This window comes from Marmota flaviventris, chromosome 9 (assembly GCF_047511675.1).
Source record: "Marmota flaviventris isolate mMarFla1 chromosome 9, mMarFla1.hap1, whole genome shotgun sequence".
In the NCBI taxonomy this organism is placed as follows: Eukaryota; Metazoa; Chordata; class Mammalia; order Rodentia; family Sciuridae; genus Marmota; species Marmota flaviventris.
The window spans coordinates 51894823-51921690 of NC_092506.1; the positions used below are offsets into that span (position 1 = coordinate 51894823).

Genomic DNA, 26868 nt, shown 5'->3' on the forward strand with positions numbered 1-26868 from the left:
GGGGTTGACAGGGTGCAGGAAGAATAAGGAATCGAAGACCTGAAGTTGCTAGCAAGGAAGTGATTGAGGGAACTTGAATGTTGCCTCTCTAGGAACATGGAGCAACCAGGAAGGAGAAAATATAACCATATAGGAAGGAAGAAAGAGGAAAAAAAAGTTATTACTCTGAAGGCCTCCATCAGATTGAGGAGAGGCATTTTGGAGTAAGAGGAATGAGCATGATGGTGATCAGGGAATTGGGCAAAAGGAGAGGCCTGGAGAATAGGATCTCAGAGACATTAAAGAGTGGGGTCTGGGTGTGGGTGATTAAAATGGGGCACAATGCTCCACACCCCACCCCCATAATTAAGGCCACCACGCAAGGTATGTCATTGACCAGGACCTGCCCAGCAGGTGCAGAGGAAGCTGTGGCCCTTCACCAAAGACCATGGATGCAGATGACTGCCTGGGAGGGACTTGGGCCAGAAGACCAGACTGGGCAGACAGTGGTGGTACTGATGTCTGATCCTTAAGGACATATTTTTATACAGGATGGAGGTGCTGAGGTATTGGAGAGATGAGGAGGGTCCTGGGAAGGAGAGGGTCATTTTCATCTCGTGTCCCTGAGGAGAGAATCGGGAGATTCAAAAACATACATGCTTATCAGCATCCTCCAGGAAGAGTCATGAAAGGGAAAAGAACAGTCCCTTTGTTGGAAAGGATGGTCCTGGAAAGATACTGGGAGCTTGATAAGGATTTCAGAAGATTTGCACAAAGACTTAGGAGGGAAGATCAACTGGAGAAAAATCACAGGGGAGGAGAAGAGAGGAAAATCCTGTAGAGACAGCAAAATTAAATCTCATGCTGCGACACACTTAGTGAATTGCCTCTATTGAAAGTAACATGGCTTCATGAAAATAGACAATTTATCACAAAAGTTTTGATATTTAAGACTGGCATCCATTGGAAAATATGTGCTAGGTGGTTTCCACCATCACTTGCATGGTGAGGCTTCTCCTGACAGGCCAGGAAGTGTGGTGAGTAGAGTGATAGATGAGGAAAAGACCACTGAGATATTCTGCCAGGGCATCCTAATGGTGATTTGCTCAGGGTCACCTCAAAGGAAACTATGGCTAAGGAAAGCCCATAAGGAGGCCTCCTAGGAGAAATGGCAGAAGCTGATCTGAGAACCACAACTTCTTCTACTGCCGTAGCGGTGGAGACACTTGTCCCCGGTTTTGGTGTTCAGGACAAATGCTCTGTCTCTCCTCATGACAACTGAACTTGATGCCCATCGCATCATTCCCGGATTTCACACTGTCTTCTGTCCTGGGTCAGTCAAGCTTAAGGGAGCTTCCATTCTGCCAGAGAAGGGCCAAGTCCCAGCTGCTAAGGAGAAACAAGGGCTGGGTCATGGCCAAGGTGGGTCTAGGACGTCTTCCTGAAGTCCCAGACTGAAAGGAAGGGAGTAGGTCATACACCAGCAAAAGCAAGGCAGGAAGAACACAGCATGACGGGGGCCACCTGTGCAAAGGGAAGAACCAGAACCTTCCTTCTTTCTTTATTAGGATGCAGGGTAAGTGGCGATGGAGAGAGGAGCTTTGGAGCCAGCTGACCTGAGCTCAGATCCCGCCCTGCCACTCGCTGTCTCTTAATTTTCCTTCGTTTTGTTCTTTTTTCTCATCTAAAAGTGGAGCTAATACCCCATTTACCCAGGGTAACATGAGGACTGAACAGATATATAGAAAGTATTTATCATGCCTGGCGTCGAGAAAAACCTCAAACACAAACACTCCTGTGAAAATAAGGTTCCTGTGCATACCAACGACACACTACCACAAATTGTGTGGGTAAAGACCAAAACCATTTATTTAGCTCAAGATCCTGAGGGTAGACAATTGGGTTGGACTAGGTTGACTCTTTCTTCCTTTAGGCTCAGCCAGGCTCTTGCATATGTCTGAGGCCAACTGCTAACCAGCTAGTGGATTTGCTTCTGGAGATTTCTGACCATCAGCTGGAGGGAGGGGACCTCTGGGGGATGTGTGTGTCATCACCCAATGGGTCAGCCCAGGCTGCTTCACATGGTAGCAGTGGTAGAGTTTCCTAAGGGCAGCAACAGGGCTGACTCAAAATACATAGTGCTTTTCAGGTCTCTGCTGATTTTATATTTGCTTTGGAAATTGCACTAATCAAAAAGCTACCTAGCCAAACCCAGACTCAAGGGCAAGAGAAATAGACTCCATTTTTGACCAGGAAGAGGTACAGGGTCACATTGCAAAGTGGTTTGTATGCAAGGTGACAAAAAAATCTGTGGCCCTTTTTATAACATATCACAGTGCCCTATCATGTTCAGTTTGTATTATTTGTTTACTCACTCAAAAATATTTATTGAGTGCCTACCGTGTGCTATGGCAAGAAAAGGAATTCCTCCCAAAATGGCCTTAGTTTTTCAACACTTTGTCTGCCATAGCAAATCCATCTGACATCAGTGTCTGAAATCTGCAATATCCAGTGAAAACCTGAGCTAGAGTTTGTTTGTTTATAAAGCAGATTATGTTTTTCCCAGGGACGAGGAAGATGGAGATAGAGATAGTGTTGGAGCAGATAAAATAGATTTGTATTTGCAGATTAGAATCGAGTGCCATTATTTCATCCACATAAACTCCATTTTTCTAGGCTAACTTATCCCTGCTGGATCTTAACCTGCAGCTTTTATTAGCAGACTCTTTCCTACGTCTTCCTGATTGCTGAGATTGTCAGAGAGTCCAGAGCCCACATTGAACATATGTTAAAATATCTGTCAACACACACACACACACACACACACATAAAACCTCTCTGAGAATATTCTAAGCTCTTCTTAATGTAGTGCAGGATATTTGTTATGTAACAGCAAAGGATTGAGCCTCCTTAGGTAGAAAGGATTGGCCCCCTTCTTTTCTAGGGGACCAGGGAAGAATTAGGCCTGCACAGGGTATGTTCTGGAAAAAGTAGTAAGAATCTTATCCCAGGAAGAGTTTCTATTTTATTCAAGTCATTTTTCCATAGGGCTATATGGAGGGTGGTATCCAACAAACTGGTCCAAAATGGGGCAAAGAAAAGCTTAGAGAAAGCTTGGAGTAAGGGATGTGAAGCAGATAACAGGGAGCAAGCCTGGAAGAATTTCTGAGCTAAAGTACAAGTATCCCTGGAATTATTTATTAATATATTAATTCAAATGACCAATATGTTTTTTGATTATATGTGTCCGAGCCAAGGGTTAAATAATAGGAAGACAATGGGGATCAAGACAAGCGTGGTCCCTGCCCTCAGGGAACCTGGGATCCCACAGGGAGTGACAGTATGATAGTCAAATTACTGTGGGCTAACACTCAGACCTAACCATTCCAGGGAGTTCTGCCAACATGCCGGGTACGTTGGTGCATGCCTATAATACCAGTGACTTGGCAGGCTCAGGCAAGAGGATTGTAAGTTGAAAGGCAGGCTCTAAGCAACTTAGCGAGACCCTATCTCTAAATAAAAAATTTAAAAAGGGGCAGGGTATGTGGCTCGGTGGTTAAGCATCCCTGGTTTCAATCACCAGTATCAAAAAGAAAAAAAGAAAAGAAATAGAGAATTCTGCCAACACTCTTATGAGATGAGCACCCGTTTTAGTTCCTGTTTTTATAGATGAGTCAACTGAGAGAATGATGGCTGAGTAAATTGTCGTAGTCACATGGCTACTGAACAGTGGAAGCAGGGATTCAAGCCTCAGCAGTTTGAATCTGAGCCAATCTTTCTTGAATCAACCCCCTTCCCTCTCCTGACATCAGATCAAGTTGCCTCGGCGTATATTTTTCAAAGTTCCTATACTTTTCCAAAGGGCACCCATTACATTTTGTAATTCTATTTTTGTGTGGTGGGTTGGTGAGGTAGCAGTCAGTTCCGGCTTCACAGGGCTCCAATAGCATAGGATCTCAGGATCCCGGTGGCTTACGGTAACAGACATTTCTGGGTCATGCATTTGTCCATTTCTTTCCTCACCTTATCTCTCTTGGGCAGCACCTTGTCAAAAGCGGCTGATAGTAACAAACTTTTGCTCCTCTGTCGCAGTGCACACTCATTTGCCACGCTATCAGTCTCCCAAATAACTGCGGACAGCAGATTTGCCAATGCTTCACCACTGCCTAGAGGAGGTCACCATCTTTGCAGTCTCCAGTGATGGTTTCCTCACCACCCACCTTCCATCTCCAGAATCAGTGCCCCATTGTTTTTAGGCTTTGGCAGCACCCCGCCCCCATCCAGCATTCCTCTCTCTAGGCTGATGATCCCCACATCTCAGTGGCCTACAACTGGAAATGCTTATCTCTTGCTGGTGCCTCATGGCCAACTTGGGTTAACTTCAGCTCTGTGTCAACCCACAGGGATGCTGCAGAACCAGCAGTGGAGAGAGGTGGTGGATCACACGATTGCTCTTAAAGCTTCTAACTACGAGTGACCTATGTCACGCATCTCATTCTGTTGGTCAAAGCGAGGCAGGAGGCCACATCTGAAGTATGGGGAAGTATGTGGGGCAGTATGGTGGGGATGTTAGGAGGAACCTCATAGGTTAGAATGGAGAACATTTCAAACACAGTCACAGCCGTGAATCTAAGTTAAAACTTCGTGAGCCCAGCAATATCTCTGTGCGGCTGCTGCACACTGGGAGGCAAAAGCCAGGCTCAGCTCAGCCCTTTATATTTAGTCTTAAGTTCAAAGACAACTCCTGGATCAAAAGTTCTGCTTTTCCTGCCACTCTGGAGATGTGCTCTTGGAATCTTCCAGACGAGCCTGCTGATGCTGCCTGGGTCACCCCTAGCCCAATCCTGCTTTCCAGGCCTCTTGGATATTTTTGACTCAAAAGATTCTGAAAAGCCCTCAAATGTGCTAACAAGCAGGGTCACAGCCTGAGGCTGCAGGTCTCTGCTGGCCAGCAGGGTGCTGTCCAAATTCCTCAGCCCTCATGCTGCTTTTCCCTCTCATCTCTGCACCCCAACCCTTAGAGCACTGTGTTATGCCTCTGTGGCTTTGTTGATCCTATTTCCTCTGCCAGGAGTCCCCTGCTCTTGTCAGTTATCTGGGGAAACTACCCTCCTCCCAGACTGATCTCAAACCTGGGCAGAGGTCATTATTCCTGGAGGTCTGGGGCATCTTAGCACATTGACCATCCCTAAGCCTGGCCATGAGAATATTCTATGCATTCTTCTGCTGTGGCTGACAGCTCCTCAAGGAAGGAAAACATCTCGCTCCCCTCTGCTTCTCCAATGCCCAGCTCAGGCCTGGTACCTGAGAGTGTGTTTTCTGAATTGCACTGAATCAACCACTGACTGATGGGCTAATCCCAGGCTGTGGGATTTGTGTGCTTAGCCTCACCTGTTCCTCCTCAACCAGGAAAATGGGCTTGCAGGGGGAGCTCTGAGCTTGCCTTGCACATTTATGCTTCTTCAAAAAATGGCAAACAAGGATTATAAATGCTTTCTACTCCCCACATGGACCTAGCACTGTCGTTGGTGAACAGAAGATTATTTGGGAAGTGACTCCCTTCAGCCCTGATTTAGCATCAGCTCACTGTGGCCCTTAGCACAGTAATGGACCTCTGTGTCAAGGGGTTAATGACCAATAACTAAACCCTTAAATCAGCCCACCCTGTCTGCAGAGATGCCTGCGGCTCGTTCTTGGGTGCAGAGGACAAAGAGCCCATTTCTAATGCACATTCTGGATGTCACAGTCACCACTCTGTAAATTGAAATTTAATAAAGCCAGCCTTCACTTCCTCCTTCCTTCCCCACCCCCTGCCATTTCTGGCACCCAGCCTGCTGTTTCCCTGAATCCTTACTTACAGGCCAGACAAGAGGGGCCCCAGAGAGGAAGGGAGTGGAGACGGAGCAGCTAAACTAGTAGATTTCCCCCTCTACTTGGTCTCTACTTGCCCCCCTAGAGAGACCCTTCTGAGTGTCCAAAGAAATGACCCTAAGGATGCTGGTTCACTCCCGCTTCCCCATGCAAGGATCTGGCAAGCACAGTTGTCCCTTCCCCACTGGTGTCTAGAACCTCCTGTGAAGAGTGGCCCACTGTAGCTCTCCTCTTTCACCCCTCTTCAGGCCCAGAAAGGTTTCAATCGAATACCAGCACCGCTGCCCTAGGCCAAGGCTGGTGAGAGGCTGCCTCTATATTTCTGTAACACAGCTTGTATTTCAAGGGCGCCCACTCCACAGGCTAGCAATGTTGCCAAGGAAACACCACCTGATGGAGGAAAAAACAGCTGCTCCAGTCCTCGTGCCCACTGTTTAGAAAAGAATGGTATTCCATGGTGTCTTGAAGGTGTTTGTGCTATTAAGCCACTTAACCCATGTTGGTCCGTGTTTCTGGTTTGCTGGGAGACCTCCTCCTCCCATGCTGTGCATACCATGGTTCTTCCAGCTCAGTCTCTATTCAGCTTGGTGAAAGTTCCAGAACTCCCATGGAGCCCCAAGTGTGATGAGGGTCTCAAGGTCTGGAAAGAAGAAGGGATGGAATGATTGAAAGAGCTCTTCAAAGAATTCAAGGGCCTGGGGCCTGGTAGGAGTGGAGACAGAAGGTTACATCTTCTCACCCAATGTCTGCAGACTCTGGTTGGCGGGGCATAAATTCAGAAAGGTTCCGAGCCTTAATGTCCTCCTAGAGGTATGCCTGGTGTTTGAAAGCAGTGGTTGTCAAATCTCTTTTAAAAAATTCGTTGAAATCTTTTGTTCAAATAAAATATTCTATGAGAACCAAAAGAAGACCTGCCCTGGTTGGGTAGGAAGAAGGACCCTCCGGCCCCACCCACCATGACCTTTCTCAGAGCCCTTCTGGGCTGGTGTGAACAGCTCGTAGAAATGGCCCTGGCAGTGCCAATGTTGGCTTTAAGAGAATGAGTGCAGGGTGGCCATCAAGGGCCAGCCTGGCTGAGGGGTGGATGGGAGAAGCTGGGGCAGCCCTGTGCGGGCTTCTTGCCTTGTGGAGAAGGAAAGATGCAGAACTTAACTGCGTACAGTTCAGCCTTCCTACAAGTTCCCTCTGTGCAGGGAGGAGAGAGCTTCTCTTCCCCATGCACCTCCATAGACTTGACCTCAGTTTTCTTATTCTCACAAATGGAAGGTGACCCTGGGCATGAAAAGTACCCAGCAGAGGGTCTAGGGTATAGGTATACAAAAAAGGTGTTTCTCCTTCTCCTTTTCCTGAGGCCAGCCTACTCCCAGGGGCAGAGTTTTTGCCAGTGAGGTGATGTTTGAGGCATGTGAGAGCAGGGGGCCCTGAAGCCATGAGTCAGGCTTAGCGAGGCAGCCCACCCATAGGCTGCCAGGCGGGGACACGCTGCAGTGTGTCTGTCTGCATCCTTCAGAATGAGCCTCTTGTCCAGAGGTGAGAGGATCAAACAAGGGGAACATCCCACCCCTGGGCATCTTACCCAGCCTTGGCTCTATGGCTCCAAGGGCAGGAGTTTGCAAACGGGGTGCTATGGGCTTTGTGGTTGGCTTTCCAGCTTAGCTCTGCCATTGCTCCTGCTTCTGCCCTGGAGGAGAGGAAAATGTCCCTTGAATCCGTGTGAGATTCAAGGTACAGATGTGTTTGTTCTTAGAGTTGCAGGTGATTTTTCCTCTCTCTCTAGCAAGCATCAGGATGCAATGGTGGAGGTGGTTTGCAGCCCTGCTGAGCTAGGGGTGCTGAGCGGAGAAGGATGAGAATCCATCATTTGCAGCCAAGAAGGAGCCGAAGGTCGGGATGTAGTTTTTATGCCCCCGGAGGTTTGTAAAACATCCACAGACAGGATCACAGCGCATTTCAGCCCCTGACCTGAGGGACGCTGCTGTCTCAGCACTTGTGTCATCTTTTACCACAGGACTTCAGTAAAGGGCCCCTGCAGCCCTCTGCTCCTCTCTCAGTCCAGGCCCCCATGGTGGCTCAGAGACATCATGGAGAAGCCAATCTCCCGCCAGCTGCCTAGACTGGAGGAAATCTAGGGAGGTCTATGGGTGGGGTGAGTGGTCCCTCATGTGGCTCTGGAATCAAACTGCCTCAGTTTAAATCTCAGCCTCTGGTCACTAACTATGTGATTTTGCACATATTCCTTAATTTCTCTGCCTTAGTTTTTTCATCTGCAAGATGGGGGATAATAGATATACATAGGTTGACCGTCCCTAATCGGAAAATCCAAAATCCAAAATGCTCCAAAATCTGAATATTTGTGAGCACCCACATGATGCTACAAGTGGAAAATCCCACACCTGACTTCCGATGAGAGCCTGTAGTCAAAACACAGATGCACCAGAAAGATTGTATAAATTGCCTTTAGGCTATGTGTAGAATGTGTGTATGAAACAGACGTGAATATCATATTTAAACTTGAGTCCCATCTTCAAGATAACACATTATGTGTGTGTAAATATTAAAAAAAAATCTCAACTCTGAAACACTTTGGGTCCCAAGCATTTCCTATATGGGATGCTCAACCTGGACTTGCCTCCCAGAGTTATTGTTAGAATTAAATGAGATAATGTGTGCAGATCATCTTCTCTCTGGCACATAGTGAGGACCAAAGGTGGTAAATTTTTTATTTTTTTAGTAGTCTAAGGTCAGAAATTCTTAACAATGAGACTACTGACATCTGAGGCCAGATGATTCTTTGCTATGGGGGGCTGTCCTGTGCACTGTATGATGTTGACCAGCATCCCTGACCTCCACCCACTCCATGCCAGTAACAACCCTCTCCCCCAGTCAGGACAACCCCAAATGTCTCTAGACATCCCAAATAGCCTTCGGTGGGCAAAATAGCCTGCCGTCAAGGACGCAGCCTAAATCGCTTCTCCCTGAAATCTTCCAGGCTCCCCTGCTGCTCAGAATGCACAGCTGTGCTTGCTGGGCCTGCGGGCATTGAAAGGCAGGCATCTTGAACAAATCTGTTTCCCCTCTCGTGTGTGTTCAGGCCATTTATTGACTCAATGCACTACTGGCAGGCCTTCTGAGATGTCCAAGTGAGGACTTGAGAGGTTCCTCTGTGTGGAACTCTCTCTGTGATCTGCCGGCCCTGTGGTTACTCCAGTCAAGATGCCACTTTGTTGTTTGCTTTTTAAATAACAAACAACTGTCTGTCCCTATTATGATTTTCTCAAACTCTGGAGCAATAAACGGCTCTGGTGACAGCTGTACCAGATAGTAAGTGCACACACGTCTGCCAGAGCATCGCCCCAAGCACTTCAGAGCAGCTAAATGGATAAAACTGATTTCAGCTATTACCTGGGCTGCCACTTGTGTCTGTGGGGCCTGCCCTGGAGATGAGAGCCAGACCCTGATGACAGGGAGAAGAAGGGGAGGGAAGCCTGGTCCCTGGCCATGCTCCCAAACCTCAGGGAGTCTGGGTCCTTGAATGCAAGGTGACTAAAAGCTGCACACCATCTTCAGGAGAGTACAGTGCCTTCAACCCAAGCACATAGCAGGTGTGCACCTTTTAGAGCTGGGCCCAGGACGCGGGCTGAGGCCCCATGCCTTTGCTCCTTCAGAGAAGGCTTTTTAGAAATGGTGAGTTCTCAATTCTATTTCCAAAAGTGCAAGAGTTGGGGTAGGTGAGTGGAGGAAGTAAGGGCACTTCTCAGGTTCATGTCATTAGAATCATTGTTCCCTGATGTGTTGTTGGTTTCCCCAAGTTGGCAATGGCTCTTCCAGGACAGGAACCATGACTTTCTCATTTCTGTATCCCCAGAACCCAACTTGAGATTATTTATTGGTTATAAGGATGGGTGGATGCATGGATGGATGGACAGATGGATGAATGGATGAATGGATGGATGTGATGACTAACTGCATAACTGTTTCATTTCCTGAATCCTACTTGATGTCAAATTCTTCCTCAACTCCAATAAACTGGAAGCCACAGCAGGCCACCAGCTTTCCTTGGCGGTGACCTGGAAATCCAGGCCACACAATGGATGGTCTCAGGATGACAATTGGAAACCCATCTCTTACCCAGTGTAGGTTTGAACAGGCTCCCGTGCCTCTTGTTCTGCTACATTTCCACATCGAGCTGGACATTGTACCTTTGGACTCTACTCAATCACTGTCATCCTTCATCTCAGTTATGGGAAGAATCAGTCATGCTAATAAGTTTGATCTCTACATTCACGGATTCACCAAACATGATAAAATTGTAGGATGACCTCAGAGAGCAGATCCTAGCTCTATGGAGTGTCTTCAGTTTGTCCACTCTTCCTTCCACCCTGGAGGCTGACCTGATGGAGCATTCCATGGGCTCCATGTTCTCTGGCTTGCTGTTGGGTTTGGCCAGTAGGCTGACCCAGCCAAGCTCAGAGTGGAAGGGGCAGTGAGGCTGGCTATGTATTCAGCACCAGCCCCCATTCCCCACAAGCCCTACTGAACTTGACTCTCTTTCCTCTCGTGCCTTGGGCCCACGGAGATAACAAGCTCCGTGTTATTATCCCCAGGGAGCTATGCTAGCCCTGTGCTGTTCCCCCACACCTATGTACACCTGGGGAAAGTGTTATACCCTCCTCAGATCTGTCACTTCACATGTGCCCTCTGTTTCCTTTTGAGACTTTGACTAATATACTGGCTTAAGGAGCTTTTTACGACTGAGAGGCAGCCCTGCCTGTCCTCCGCGCCTTTCCCTGATGTCCACAGAGGCTTTTGAGAGTCTGGAAGAACACTCAGGAGGGACCAGCCTTTATTTTTCTCCTCACCTGTGCAGCTTTTCTTACTACCTCAGTCCCTTTTACACCCTGAACCCATATTTAAAAAGCACTTGTCAACCATTCTCTTTGACTAAAGCAAGAAGTACTTCATTTTACCATTTTAACCAATCAGCTGATATTTCTTAGTTGTTTTCTTTAACTTATTTTTTATTAGTTCTAATCAGTTATGCATGATAGCAGAAAGCTTTTTAATTCATTGTACACAGATGGAGCACAAAAATTTTAATTTCTCTGGTTGTACACAATATAACATCACACCACATGTACAGTCATACATGTACCTAGGGTAATGATGTCCATCTCTTTCCACCATGTCTCCTCCCCTTCCCTCCCTCCCATTGGCCCAATCAAAGTTCCTCCATTCCTCCCCGCCCACACACACCTCCATTATGGATCAGCAGCCACTTATCAGAGAGAACATTCAACCTTTGGTTTTTTGGGATTGGCTTACTTCACTTAGCATGATATTCTCCAACTCCATCCATTTACCTGCAAGTGCCATAATTTTATTCTCTTTTAATGCTAAGTAATATTCCATTGTGTATATATACCACAGTTTCTTTATCCATTCATCTATTGAAGGGCATCTAGGTTGCTTCCACAATTTAGCTATTGTGAATTGTGCAGCTATAAACATTGAAGTGGCTGTGTCCCTGTAGTATGCTGTTTTAAAGTTCTTTTTGTATATACCAAGGAGTGGGATAGCTGGGTCAAATTTTGGTTTCATTCAGAGTTTTCTAAGGAATCTCCATACTGCTTTCCAGATTGGTTGTACCAATTTGCAGTCCCACTAGCAATGTATGAGTGTGCCTTCCCCCCCAATTCCACACCAACATTTATTGATAATTGCCATTCTGGCTGGCATGAGATGGAATCTTAAAGTAGTTTTGATTTGCATCTCTCTAATTACTGGAGATGTTGAACATTTTTCCATATATTTGTTGATGGATTGTATATCTTCTTCAGAGAAGTGTCTGTTCAGCTCCTTAGCCCATTTATTGATTAGATTGTTTCATACAGTGGAGAAAAGATAACCTCTTCAACAAATGGTGCTGGGAAAACTGGAAATCATATGCAGCAAAATGAAACTAAACTCCTATAACTCACCATGCACAAAACTCAACTCAAAGTGGATCAAGGATCTAGAAATTAGATCAGAGTCCCTATACCTAAAAAAGGAAAAAGTAGGCCCAAATCTTCATCACATCAGATCAGGCCCAAACTTCCTTAATAAGGCTCCTAAAGCACAAGAAATAAAATCAAGAATCAAGAAACGGGATGTATTCAAACTAAGAAGTTTCTTCTCAGCAAAAGAAGCAATCAGTGAGGTGAAAAGAGAGCCTACATTTGAGGAACAAGTTTTTGCCACATGCACGTCAGATAGAGCACTAATCTCCAGGATATATAAACAACTCAAAAAACTTAACACCAAAAACCCAAACCAATCAGTTGATATTTGCCAATGATAATTATTTAATAGCTCATGCTAACAAGAAGGACTATCCTGAATTCTAACCTAGACCAAAGAATTATGCTGTGTATTTGTCCATGGGTCCTGGTCACTGGAGGGGAGGGATGGAGTGTTCATAACTTTGGGTCATTTGAGGACTAGAGCTCAGAGAACCCCATGACTTCTGCTGAGCCCCTTGCTGGGCTCAGGCTTGTGGGAACTTACTGAACATTTTGAAGATCGATCATCATGGGGCGTGCCTCTAGACCACGGCCTCACTGCAGGCCGGAGGACAACCTCTGTTTTTTAAACAAAGTGTAATTGGAACACAGCCATTTGTTTCTGTGTTGCCTATGGGGATGACAGTAGAGTGAGTTCTTGGAGACTATGTGACCTTCTGTGCAGAAAAGAGTCCACACGGAGGCCTGACTGCTGTCCACAGAGCAGACCTGCTCACAGGGTGGCTCTTTGCTGACATCTGCGAGCTTGGATTTCAGGAAGGCTCCCACCACAACTGAGGGATCATCGTGCCTAAGCCAATTGTGCAAATGCTGGGGTTCATCATGGGCACCTGCTTTCCTTCTGGAAATCAGAAACCGGTGTGACCCAGACAGAGCTTGCCTGTGAGCCCCCATAGAAACCTGGGTGCTGAGGCTTGATGGGCTTCCCTGGTAGATGGCCCTTCATACAGTTGTCACACTCAGTGCTGGGAAATGGAGCCTGTCCCATGAGACTCCACTGGAGGAAGGCCCTGGGACACCTATTCCTGGCTCCCCAGGGTTTGCTCCCTGATCCTTTTTCTTTGCTGATTTGCTCTGCATCCCACACTACAACAAGCCATAGTCTTGAGTCCTCTGAGAATCACTGAGTCTAGGGATGGTCTTGGGGACTCCCTAGCACACCCTCAATGCCAGAAATGTTTGCCATCTATCCCTTTAAGAGAAAGCTTGCCATGAGCTGGGGTTGTGGCTCAAGCACTCGCCTAGCACCTGCGAGGCCTTGGGTTCAATCCTCGGCACCACATAAAAATAAATTTAAAAAAAGGTATTGTGTCCACCTACAACTAAAAATAAATAAATAAATATTTTAAAAGAAAAATAAAAAGTTTGCCAACCTCTGTTCTGCATAGTTTTAGTAGGGATAGAAATTCTGAGTTCCTTCTCTCCCATCCCACAAGACTCTGAGCTCCCTGAAGGCATGGCCCAGGCCTTTTGGCTGTGTCTCTAGCCAAGCACAGTGTCTGGCACAAGATACTGATCCGGAAGTCAGTGAGTCTGTTGGATTCAAGAGTTTTTTTAACCGTGGGTGGTGAAATCAATTCAAAAGGTTATGGTCAATATTTTTCAATGGAAAAAGAGAATAGAAAATATCAGAGTGTATCCTACCTAGTAAGGGTAAATTTTATTTGTTGAAAACTTTGTTTTAGTTCTATATGTGGGCCAAATGCTATGCTGGATCAGAATGTAAGAAGATTTTTTTATCTTGTTCATTGAAATTGATAATAGTTTGAAGACCACTGGATATAAAAAATCCAGGGTCATCCCTAACTGAGACCTCTTTGCCAGCTGCTGGGGACAGTCATCATCAACCCTCCCATCTCTCTGGCCGTGGGCATTTAACCTCGTTATTTCTCCTTCTCTCCCCCCCCTAGAATGTGTACTACACAAGCAGTCAGCAGATCCACGTGGGTGTCCTGAGCCCCACGGTGGATGATGACGACAACCGGTGCCTGGTGGACGTCAACAGCCGGCCTCGGCTCATAGAGTGCAGTTACGCCAAAGCCAAGAGGATGAAGCTCCACTGGCAGTTCTCTCAGGTAACAGCCCCAGAGGGAGAGAGCCTCAGCCACCCCACAGAGCAGATGCACCAGGGGAGTGGCCTCAGGGGCCAGGGAGGTGTGGAGGATAGGAGGGGAGGGGTGCTTTGACAATACCGAGGCTGTGACTTCAGGCCAGTTCAGTTCTGGGGGATTTTACTGAGCACCTACTATGTGTCAGAGGTTTCACGCACATTAGCTCATTGACCCTTGATATTGCCTCTGAGGGAAGTTGTTTTATCTTAATTTTATTTAACTTAGATACAAGGACACAAGCTCAGAGAGGTGAACCACATGCCCAAAGATACACAGAAAGGGACAGAGTTGGGTTGTAACCTTAAAGCTTCTGTTTGATACACAAGTGCCTTCTCACAGCTGAAGACCCAATGTCCCAGGTGTCCACAGTACCGTGGCTCTGATCTGTGACTCCCTGCCTTCCTCCCCACATGGAGTCACTCTATGAGATGAGGTGTCCTTGCAGTGTGGTGTCTTGGAGTCAGATGATGAGAGCAGTCCCCACATCAGTGACCATAGGCATTTCATTCCTTTGTTCCACCTCCATCAGTTTGGGGCCCATTCTTGACTTCTTGCTCTCATTGGCCACTGCATCTCCCCATTATAAAATGACACCCAGGGATCCAGATGTCCAGCTTTAAAGAGACCTTTGCCTCTCCTAACCTCCGGGGGTTCCTGAGGAACTGTACTCATGAAACTAAATGCCAGAGGCCCCTGACTCAAGCCTCCCAGGTGAGGAAGGGGCTGTCAGACCCTGCAGGAGTTTTGTGAGTTGACCACACCTTGATTCCATTCCTAGAATCCACCTACTCTCCCCCACAGTGGAGACCCCAGGTACTTCATACGCTGGGGGCCAGGGCACCTTGGACCTGTGGTCTGGGTATAGAAATCAAAGGACTTAGGGACCCTCAGTCAGATCCTAAGTGGATGAAGAATAATGAGCAGCAAATTCAAACCAAGGCCATAGATTGAGAAGCGAGTTAGAGAACAGGAGTGAGGGCCCAAGCCAGGCCTCTGTAACCCCACAAGCTGAGGGGAGAGGGAGCACAGGGTGTCACACTGGAAGCACTTCCTTGATAGATAGAGGGTGCATGTGACAGCTTTGTGAGTCTCAGCGGGACCTGCAAATTTGGGGAGTCCAGTGAAAGAGAATAGTGCACAGGAAATTCATAACTCCTGCCCCTGTACCTTTCTTGTTTGTGGAACCTTTACCATGTATTGTAAATTTTGCAGGCCTGTCCCCATAGCAGCTGCATTCCTATAGTGCTTCCTGGGTGCTGGGCACTAGCTCTTGGTGTATATTAACTCATTTAATCCTTATCACTGTACGTGGTCTGTATCATTACCCTGAATTTTTAGATGAGGAAACTGAGGCACAGAGAAGATATAACACACTCAAGATGCTGCTGTTGGTTATTGATCACAGAACATTTCAAATTCCTTTTTATACTTCTAATCATGGGAGGACACTGGAAGAAGGCCAGGATCAGGATGAGGTGTGAAAATCTGGGCTGTGCTTTTCTCCCACCGTCCTCTCCAGCCGAAAACCTCAGGCTCCCAGCTGTGGCCTGTTGCTGACCCACTATGGGTAACTCTTCTGCCTGGTTTCTGGCCCAGAGGGAACAGGATGGGGCTGCATTCCCCGCTTCGTTCCTACAACTTGAGAGACAGAGGGAGGTGGGAGACGTGTGGTTCGGAGGCTGGCTAGATGCGCGCTGGTGAGGAATGGTGTGGTTTCCTGGCTCAGGCCTGGTGCAAAGTAGGCCTGCAGGCTGGGGCCACAGGAAGACAAAGGGACACACCAGGCCCTAGGAGCTGAGCTGGTGCTGACTTCACCAGGGTGAAATGAATTTCACGGTTGAGACTACAGGGCCTTGGGGGTCACATGAGGGTCTATGGGGCCTTTGCCTTCAGCCAAACCTTCTGGGCGTCTGCATTTACTTCTTCCTAGGGGACTGTGAATGGCACAGTGCAGGAAGTGGATGGTGGTACAGGGTGGGGCAAGACTGGTGGCTTCTCAGAAAACCCAGTACTTTACTTGGAATGCTCAGAGTATGTGGGAGCCTGCTCCATTTGGAAGGAGTGAAGGGTGTTCCAGGGAGGAAAACAGCATATACAAAACCAGGTCACATCAGGGTTCTCAGGTGTGGCCAAGTCCTAGAGGGCAGTATGGGGAGCAGCCAGAGAAGAGCCCAGAGGGGTCAGGTCATGGAGGCCACAGGAACTGGGGGAGCTGGTTCCGTGGAAGGTGAGGATGCACAACCCTACAGCATCTTTAGATCTGAGATTTCAAAAGCTTCCTCTGGTAGAGATTGTGGAGCTGAATTTGAAGAGAAGATCTGAGAAAGGGGAAGAGTCAGATGAAGGCAGAGGGAGACTGAAATGCAGTTTGAATGTTAGCCATTCTCTCCTCCCTCTCCACCATGACCCTGAGGCTGTCATGGCCAGGCTATGGCCCCCAAGGCCAATTCTCAGGGTGGCCTCTGAGGCCCACCCAAGGAGCTCAGGCATTGGTGATATGGGCTGGATACGATGTGACAGGTGTGGCTGTGAGGGCCTGTGGTGGGCAGGTGTGCTGCTTCAGCTCACTGGAGGAGGAAGATGAGCAGACAGCCCCTGCAAGCCACAGCCCAGCTGGGAGTATACCTGTGGCTCTCGGGACTTGGTGTCACCCAGCTATAAGCATTCTCGATGGAAGTACATTCTCAGCCCTTGACAGGTCTTGCTCTTCCAGAGACTCTGGAATCAGCAAGGAAAGCCCTATCTGTGAACCTGGAGGCAAAGACATCTCCAAATTCATCTCTCACCTTCCCTCATTTCAAGGAAGCACCACAGGTTCCTGCTGGAATGGACACTTTGTGCAAGCCCTGCTGTGGGTGGCGCTCTGGGGCCTAGGCGGTTTTCAGCCGCTTTTGCATACGTCTAATTAAAGCTCCCAGAGTGCCTTGGCAACCACATCTTTGATCCTTCTACCAAAGGGAACTATTTGGAAGTAATATTTTTAAATTCCTAATTTGCAAACCCAGAGCAGTCGCTCTCATTTGATATTTAATAATTAACTTTTGTGCAACTTTTGCTTCATGCAAAATGATCAATATTTATCAAGCGACCTGGAATCCGTCCTCAAGACCTCGTTGATGAGAATTTGCTCTTGACAAGGCCAGAGGAAGCCTGGAGCCTCTTAAACAGTTCATCTTATGCTTGGGCTAATTTTCTTGCAACATGTTTTAATCTTTGCAAGTTACATAGAGATCCTACCAGCTAGAATGTTCTACTACAAAAGTTAGGCTGGAAGGAACTTTTACTGAGAACATTTCGAATCTCCTTTCTGGTTTCACATTATGCATTATTTACTCTCCTGAGGACCACATTTAAGCTCCACAGACATTCAGACTGAATTAATTTCAAAATAATCTAGTGTGATTCTCCTAGTTTCGCCTACAAAAAAAGTAGACATTTGCATAGCTTAGAGTTCTGTCTCATACCCTGATTTTCTGTTTAACAAATAAAATGCCTTTCCTCTCACCTCTGTGAGCTCTTCCAAATTTCCAGTGCTTCAGGCTGAACCAGGGCAGTGTTAGATACTGACACTGAGAAGCCACATTTGATGAAAGCATCTCCTGGCGATGCTGATGTGCAAGGCCCTGATGAGCAATTTTCTGATGATGAACATTCTTTCCTTCAGTCGTTCATCAAACATTTATTGAGCACAGGGGTTTGGCAGGAGGGATGCAGATATGAATCAGACATGGCCTCTGCCCTCAAGGAACTCATGGGCATGTAAACACACAACAAAACCAGTTGATGAGAGCAGAAACAGAGGGGTATGTGGTGTTCTGGGAGCCTGGGGTGACTGGCTCTGCCTGAAGAACTCGGGGATGGCTTCACGTGCATGGCTTATTTGATCTGGATCCTGAAAGGTGGAGAGACAGTTCCCAGGCATAGAAAGGGAGGAGAACATCCCAGTAGAGGCTCTCCCCTGACAAAGTCATGAAAGGCCAGAGTATATTTGAGAACTATGGATCCACTGTTTTGTGTGGGTGGAATTTAGAGTTTATGATGGGTCCTGCAGGAGAGAAAAGCTAAGAGCCAGGGAGATGGACAGATGGTGAGGTTGTTAAATCCACTCCAATGAGTTTGAACTTCACCTTAAAGCCAAGGGAGGGCCTAAGGGAGGTTCTTAAATGGTAGATCTTTGTATTGGTCAGTTTTTCATTATTATAACAAAATACCTGAGACCGGACACTTATAGAGAACAAAAGCCTTGTTTAATTCACAGTTCTGGAGGTTCCAAGGCACTGGTGAAGACATCATGGAGTTATGACATCACCATGGTAAAAGACAGAGAGCTTGCATATGTAAGGGGAAGAAACCACATCTGAAGACAGAAAAACAGAGCATGGCTCAGGGCTCAGGATCTCTGTTTTATAACAATCTGCCTTTATGAAAACTAACTCGGGGTCCCAAGGTAGATACCTCAATGTCTTCAGAGAGCAACACCTTCAATGACCTAAGGACCTCCCACTAGGCCCCACCTCTTAAGGTGCCATCACCCAACATTGCCACACTTGAGTGAACAGACCACATACAAACCATAGCAAACCATTCCCTTGGTAGGGCCTGAAAGATCCCCTTGGTTGCAGTATGCAGGGTGGATTGGAAGGAAAGAGTCTAGAGGCAGGGAAGAAAGCTGAGAAGGAGGCCATTCCATCATTCCCCAGGATGGGAAGACTTGGTTGCCATGGGGATGGGGACCAGGCAGCAGTGGAGGTGCACAGTGAGAAACATTTCAATGGTCTATTGGACATAGTGATGGATTCAGGGATGGCAGCTGGGTTTGTTAATCCAGGACCACCCCTGCAGGCCCACCTGGGGGTTTGCAGAATGGTTGGTGGATGGTCAGTTGACCCCTCAATCAACACATCCATCTCTAAATAGCCAACATTTCCCATATTGGCACCAGATGCAACTTCATTGATGTGAGAGGAGGTGGTGTGGCCTTCCATAATTTTTCTAACTTATAACTCCACCTGTATTAAAGAATTCCCCAAACTGACCACCCACCAGGATTCTAAATTCATATGAATTAAGTATATGTCTTCTGAGAGTTCCCTTCACACTGGAATTTGGGGGGATTTTTTGGAATGCAGGGATGCAGTGTTAGTGAGAGGCATTTGGTCAATGACCCCTGAACAAGTGAGGGGAGAGAGAGGAAACAGATATTAGGCTACTACAGAGAAGAGCTTTGTGGCAGTTCACCACAGAGCCCAGCAATGGACTATGCCTCAGTGGTAAGGAGACACCCTCTGTGACTGAATGATTGAGCAAATGTTGGAGTCCCACTTGAAAGGCATCCTTGAAGGAGTTCTTTCCCTAGGAAGGATGTTGTTGTGACAGTGTCTTCTAAGCTCCAACTTGCTCCTACACATGTGAATACACAGTGGAAGGATTGGGACTACATAAGACCAGAAAGCCCTCAGGGTCTCAGAGCTCCACCTTCAAGTATGTGAAGGGTTGCCTTGTGCAAGATCAAGCAGGCTGACTTGTCCTGTGCACATCTGAGGGAGGACCCAAGAGGTTCAAAAAAAGGGCTTTCTGCAGGGCTGCTCCTCATGAGTTGCCCCATGAGTTTGCCAGCTCGGGGTGGGGCCGGGATCACCAACCAGCCAGCAAACACTCCAAGACTCAATGGAGTTGGACTTGGTGTTTTTAAGAGCTTACCAACTCTGAAACTGTAATTCTAAGCTCCTTCGGTTAAACTGCAAACCCTGAGGAGTACCCCCCCTACCCTGAGGAATCCCACAGGGCCAGCCTGAATTCAGCACCATGAATTCGAGAAGGAGTTGAACCCTGGTATGAAGATCTTCACTGCAATTGCCCATTATCCCACCTGATGTCCCTCTCTTCCACCAACAGACTGGAGGGCAGCTGGGCCCCAAACTTTCTCCACCACTGATCAGAAAGCTGGGACAGAGGAGGCACCTCGCATGCTGTTGATCGCGTGAAGGAGTCCTTTTTAAAAATTCGATAAATCATAAGGCCTCCTGTGTGCCAGGTCTAAGTTTGTAGGAAGTCCAAAGGCAAACAATGCTATCTATATAGAGTATTCTCAGAGGCCGGCACGCTCACTGCAAACAAAAGAAAAAGAAATCTAAAGTGCACTTCTTCCTACAACTTCAGATTTGGGGGAAGGAGGTAGAAATATTATGTATTAAAGAGATACACATATTGTATAGAGTACAAATTTATATGAACATTTTTTAAACAGGAGGATTTGACATGATGTCAGCATGTGTTTCCTGATGTCCCCAACTCTGGGGCTTTTGGTGGAAGCATTAGTAAGGCCTCTCTGGGAGCCCAAGGGCACCCAGGCATTGGCCACATCATAGGTTCTGTGCCGGCTTCGTCCTCAGAACAGCATATGTGAATTTTTCCAAGTGGGGAAAGTCAAGGACAGCAACAGAGAGGCCTGTTCATGCCAGGAAAGAAGAGGTTTGGGAGTGTGGGGAGAGGCCTGGAAGAGAGCAGAGCCCAGGTCCCAGCCTGTCCAGGGACAGCTGGCTCTGACCTGCGGGGTCTAATTTGATAATTTGATGCAAGATGAGAAACCCACTCAAACACAAACCTATTTGCAGAACACATTCCCAAGGAGCACCACTAATCCTGCTGGAGAGCTCCCCCTCGCACGGGAGGAGTCCTTGACTTTCTCCTGCTCCAGTTCCCCAGCGCTGTCAGCAAGGCCAACTTCCAGAACCTTTTGTGCTGAAAAGAAAAGACTCTAATGGAGTATTGCGTTATGGCTCTGGAATAAAACCGCTTTTTATTTCCATGTCATATGGAGGGGCAAGTGTGCTATTGTCCAGCGTTGAAGGACTGGCAATGCTTTGTGTGGGCCCTGAATGTTTTCTTAGTTATTTTCAGTTTATGGCCGTCAGCACTTCCCTCCACCTCCTCCTCTTCCCTCCGAGATCAGGGATCAGCGAAGGGACCAGATGCGATGGCTCAGCTCCCTGCTCCTAGAACTGAATGGGTTTTTTAAAATTTATTGATCAAATATTTATGCGGTGTTTACTGTGTGCCAGGCACTACTCCATTTTGTAAATATTACCTTAAAAACCAGGGCAGTACTATAAGACCCTTAGAAAACTATCCCCACTTCACAGATGAGGACATTGGGGCACAGAGAGATTAAGTAGTTTGTCGAAAGTCAGACCTGGAAATTCTGACTCTGGCATTTGTCCTTTAGACCGTCCTACTATGGTGGCATTGTCTCACCTCTAGAAAGCCAGTTGGTTTCTGCAATGGGAGCTTGGGGCTGAGGTCTCCCTGCCAAGTTAGTGTCTGGGTGTGTGATCTGGCTGGATCCCTGCCTCCCAGCAGACTCTCCCTGGCCATCCCACCCTCTCCATGTCCACTCTGTACCTATTCTTTTGCACCCATCTCCAGCCTGCAAGTCTAAGGCAGAATCTAGAATCTCACTTAGGGACTCACCTGAGTCCCCTTTAAGAAAGAAAACACCCAAGTGCTTATCGAATAAACCGGGTATTGAATATTCATCATACAGAAAGACCACTTTACTCTACAAAAAAGACTTGATCTTAGGGTTTCTTTAACTAGCCCTAACATCCCACCCCTGCTTTAAAGTATTTGATTACTAATCATTAACTACTTAACCTGGAAACTTCTGAGCTCATTGAGCTTAAAGCCAAAGACCCACTGGGCTGCTTGCCCGAGGAAAATTAATTAGCAAGGAAGGTGGAGGGGGAGCTCCGAAACAGGTGGAGAAGTCTGCAGAATCCAGGAGTCAGGACACACACCACCTTCTTATGACCACCTTGATTGCCCGTGAGACCAGCTGAGCTCAGCCCAGATGCTCTGGAAGCTTCCCTCAGGGTGCAGGTGACAGTACTGGGCTCAGGACTTTCCTGAAAAATGATCTTGGCTCCTGTGTGGTCCCTGAAGGGTGGCCCTAGGCCAGTACCACCAATGCAACAGAATCTGAGAACTTTAAAGGCACATTTTCAGACCTCAACTCAGACCAAATGAATCAGGACAGTGGTCTAGTTTCACAAACCCCCAAGTGACTCTAACACCAGGCTCTGTTTACCCAGCTTTTATCCAATGAGGGACAGGACTAGTTTGGTGCTCACAGGCTCACACATAGCCATTACTGATACATACTTGGGGAAACTGAGGCAGGGAGTTGCTTGGTTGTGTGATAATCTGGGATCTGCTCCTCCATGCCCAAGAGGCTCATGGACTTTGGCTTCCTCATGCCCCAATCTGCACAGTCAGTGTGCTTTGCTGAGACACAGAGTGTCCTAGACTGCTCTGTCTCCTTCTGCACATGAGAAGATAGAAATCCAGAGAGGCCCAGCAGCTTCCTGGGCCACATGACCAAGGCCAGGAAAAGATTCTGTGTTCTTTGTTTCTGTTCAGGTCCTTTGCAGTAAGTACTCCAGAGAGGCCCGTGGGAGGAGGAACAAGGCTGGGGGCTGGGAATCCATGTCTAGGAATTATTATTAGCCTTCTTAATTCTATACATTCTACTTCCTTTTTTTTTTTTTTTTTTTTTACTGCTACTTCCATATTTAATTTGGTTTCCATTCCAATTAAGCTCTCTGTGTGCAGCGGTTTCTCTCCTGCCAGGTTTAATTGCCCTTATTTAAATTCTTTAATTAAAAGTATTGTGTTTCCAGATCCTGTAGTTGTATTACACAAATGCTTTAGACAAATGGACTGGTAAACCAGGCAGCAGGCCTGCCCAGAGAGAGGGGCAGGAGGGCCTCTGCCCCCAACCCCAGGCTCAGAGCCGTGGGACTGGTCCAGAGGCTGTGGGCTGGGCCTGGAGCTCTGCCAACAGGTGCACCTGCTTCCTTCCTCCCTCCAGCACTCTAGCCCAACACAGCACCCAGAGTAACCTGGTTAGCAGGCCTGCTTTGGCTAGCGCTGTCATTCAGATGCAAAGCCACAGTCTGTTCAGTGGCCCATGAGGCCCTGCCAGCCAGCCCCACCTCACTTACCTCTAGGATCTCATCTCCTTACCTGTGCCCACTCTGCTCCTGCACACCTAGAGCTCCCTGAATGCTCAGGCTCCTGCTGGTATGGGAACGTGCCTCCCAGCAAGTCCCCAGGGTCCCTCCCCTTCTCCAGCACATTCTTTGCTTGACCCCCTCACCTGACCCCCTCTTGCAATGGCGGCCCGCCCCTGCTCCCCAGCACTCCTGAATGCCCTTCCTGGCTCTGCAATCTTGTGCACAGTCTTACCTTCTACCACACCGTGGAATATATCACCTGCTCTCCCTCCTGGAGGACAGCCTCCTCCACAAAAGCAAAGATCTTTTCCTGTCCAGTGCATCACAGCAGCCTGGAACTGAGCCTGGTGCATGGGAGACACTCATTCAATATTTTCCAGGTGGCTGGAAGGAGAGCCATCAAAGGAAGCAGACCAGTAGTCCCCAGAGCCCCCGGAAGCTCATTAGGAGCTTCCTCCACCCAGGGCTGGGTACCACCAGCTCCCTCATTCTAGCCCATGACTGCTGAGGATGGGGTGTGGGGCTGGTCCCTTGTCCTAGTGAGTGAGGAACAGGGAAGGGGGAAGACACCCTGGACTCCCACCCTGGCTGTGCCACTGTAGGCTGGGCAAGTCTCCCACCTTCTTGAGCCTCCATCTCCAGTCCTGTAAATAAGGGATTCTTACTGTCTCCATCTCTCGGGGTTCTTATGAGGAATGCGGGAGGATCAGCACAGGAAGCTCTGGGATCAGGGCTAGGCAGATAGTAACTAAGCACCAGTGGTTATTACTTTTATCTCCAACACAGAGCCAGCTGGGACAGGTACAGAGGGTAGCAATGCCAGTCTGCTCCTAAGGTGCCCATCTTGCCCGGAGGGCATTGATTGCAGGAAAAGAAGACTTCTTTGCAATTTTGGCAAGTGGGATCTGCTCAGAGAGAGGGAGAGAGCTTGGACTTTGTTCAGAGAGAGTAGGGAGGACTGAGGAGGAAGGCATCTCTTGCACAAAAGGGGACCTGGCTGCCCTCTCCATACCCCAGATATGGTCCCAAGGGACACTCCAGGGCTGCTCACCCTATTCCAGAAGGTGCTCCTCTCTCTGCCTCCAGGCAGGGAGATTTCCTGGGTTTCCTACGCTGCCCTCCCTGACAGCCCCAGATAGTCTCACTGCTCTTAGCCCCATCCCTTTCTTCCACATCCTTCTAAGAGGCCACACTGGCTGTCTCTGCCTTGGGGTCACATGCTTTCTGCCTCTAGGGTGCATGGGGGGTGGGGCAGGGTAGGGCCTGGGAAATGTCAGAGCCTCTGAAGGGAACTTTACTTCTCAGAGCCCTCTGCCCCAACCTTCCCCTTTCCTCTGGGCCTTGGCAAGGTGCCCCCAATGAAGGCAGGCGCATTGGCTAAGAATGTGCCTAAGTGGCTGGCGGGGAAGGAGGGGGTTGTGGCCTCCTCTGTTTTGGACAAGTTTCTCCGAACTTCTATGGTCCAGAAACTATGAAGCAGCCTCATTGTTGGCAAGGACTGGCTTGGGCCCTGAGGACATGCCGAGCAGCCAGAACCTCCAGCAGAGTGGCCAAGTGCTTGGTCCGGCCCCACTTTCTGTGTGTGGGCCCTTTTGCTGGAGCCTTCACGTTGGTGCTGTGAGCAGCCTCATGTCCCTTTACTGTTTTATAGCTCATCAACAGGCTTCTCATCAGAAATTATCCTGTGGCCTCACAGACAGTGAAACCGGATAGCCGCGAGGCTTAGTCAGGAGCACACAGCAGATAGCAAGGAGACGCCACATCTTGGGTGTCCTGGCCTGGCACCCCTATTTTCTGCCTCATGCCTGAATCCCAGCAGGCCATGCGACTTAAAGTGCAGGGCTGGTTTGGGGCGCCCTGCCTGAGCTCTGCTCCCAGCCTCCTCAAGTGAGACAGACGGCAGGGATGGCAGGTGTTGGAGGGGCGGGGAGCCTGGCTATAGGTCCACTTAAGAAGCAGCAGTGACCTGGCCCAGTCAGGTGTGGGCGGCAGATGCACTCAGGTTATGGGGCCAGCAGATTGACATGGAAGCCATAGGCAACTGGACTGGCAGAGCAACGGGCTGACCTTGCCTGGAGCAAGTGTCACAGGGGATTCCTCTGGCTCCAGAAGTCCAGCCTGTGAGGGACCCAGATGGAGACCTTCAGGGGACCTCGGGTTCTAAGGAAACAACTCAAGGTGCCCTCGATGGCTATCCCAGATATGTTCATGGGTGAGGTATGGCCACCAAAAGTGCCGATCCCTTAGCCCTGTTGAAGGAACCTATTTCCTGTCTGGTGTGAGTGAGGAAGTGGCCCTTATTCTGAGGTCGGTCCTGAGCAACACCCAACAACGGGAACTCATCCAAGAGAGGGCGCCTGGCTGCCCTGGGGCAGAAAAGTTACACACGTTGTCCCACAAGGCGCTGGGGAGGCTGCGTGTGGAAAGCCCAGACTGAAGGGAGGTGGGGAGGGGAGAGCAGCGGACCTGGGGTGGAGGCCTCAGGAGGCTCTGTGGCCCCTTGGTGGATGTCCCTGTGACGTCCAGCAGGAGGAGACTGGCCCAACGGTGGAGCCCCTGGGGATGAAGGTGCTTGTTCAGAGGGTTCCTTCTTCCTCTCTAGAGGTGCCAAGCAGAGATTAATGATCCCGTGATTGGAGCATTGACGCCATTCAGCCTGCAGATGGGAGAGGGGGCTGGTCTTTTTGATGGCCGCTCCCTCTTCTGCCCTCTCAGAGCCCGCACCTGTGGTCCCAGAGGAGCACACTGTCCAGGCTTCTCTTTATTCTGCCATCTCTCTGCCATAGAGGCTGTCAGTCACGGTTCTTCCCAGGGGAGGCCCCAGGTGCAGGGTGCAGGGAGAGCGACTGTCTTTATTCACCTGGACACTTCAGAAGAGGTTCCTGTGATCTGGGCCATCGCTCACACATTAGATGTTGGGAATGCCACGTTCCCTCCCCAGCACGGGCACCCACGCCCCACCCCTCTGCCTCCACCTCCTCATTCCCTACCTGCCTCCTTCACCTGCTTCTCAAAGCCCCTCCTGAGGGAGCTGGAGTCTTTGCTTTGATTTTATTAATTGAAGAATAACACTCATACGTACAGAAACGTGTGCAAAATACAGGTTCAGCTCAAAGCAAATGCCTAGGTAACCAACAGCCAGGTCAAGAAATAGCCCATTGCCAGCACTCCAGAAGCACCTGCGCTTGTCACCTGTCAATCATCTTCCCTCTCTCTTCTCCCCAAAGGGACCACCATCCTGACTTAACACCATGTTTTATTTTGCTTTTTAGGAAGTTTACATAAGGATAATTATGCACGTATTCTTTTTTATCTGGCTTCTTTTGCTCAACATTATATTTGTGAGAGTTATCCTTACCACGTGTAGCTCTAGTTTGTTTTCATTACTATATAGTAATCCATTATGAGAATATACCATGTGGTATTTATTCCTTTTTTTTTTTTTTTGGTGGAGAGTATTGAACCTAGAGGCCCTTTTCCACTTAGCTACATCCTACATCCCCAGTCCTTTCATTTTTTTTTTTTAGACAGGATCTAAGTTCCTAGAGATCTTGCTAAGTTGCTGAGGCTAACCTCAAACTTGATCCTCCTACCTCAGTCTCCCAAGTTACTGGAATTGCAGGCATTACCACTTCACCTGGCTTCCTTCTACTCTTGATAGACTCTTGCATTGTTTCCAGCTTGGAGTTTTTTCTCTGTGTCCTTGGTGCACGCACACCTATTAGATACCAACCTGAGCATGGAATTGTTGGGTCACGGGGGACATAATACTGACAGCGTCTCTCGTATTCTCTTGAGGTGTCAGAGGTTGCCATGGGGATGGCTGTGGCT

The 26868-nt window shown here is 48.3% G+C and overlaps 1 protein-coding gene across 2 annotated transcripts in view; it reads left to right on the forward strand.

Annotated features, from left to right (window-relative positions):
- Positions 1-26868, forward strand: part of Galnt18 (polypeptide N-acetylgalactosaminyltransferase 18) — a 346719-nt gene that overhangs the window by 317893 nt on the left and 1958 nt on the right. For both annotated transcript variants that reach the window (XM_027942359.3, XM_027942360.3), the window contains one exon: positions 13823-13987. In XM_027942359.3, coding sequence (XP_027798160.1) covers positions 13823-13987 — 165 coding nt within the window. The remainder of the gene's footprint in view (positions 1-13822; positions 13988-26868) is intronic.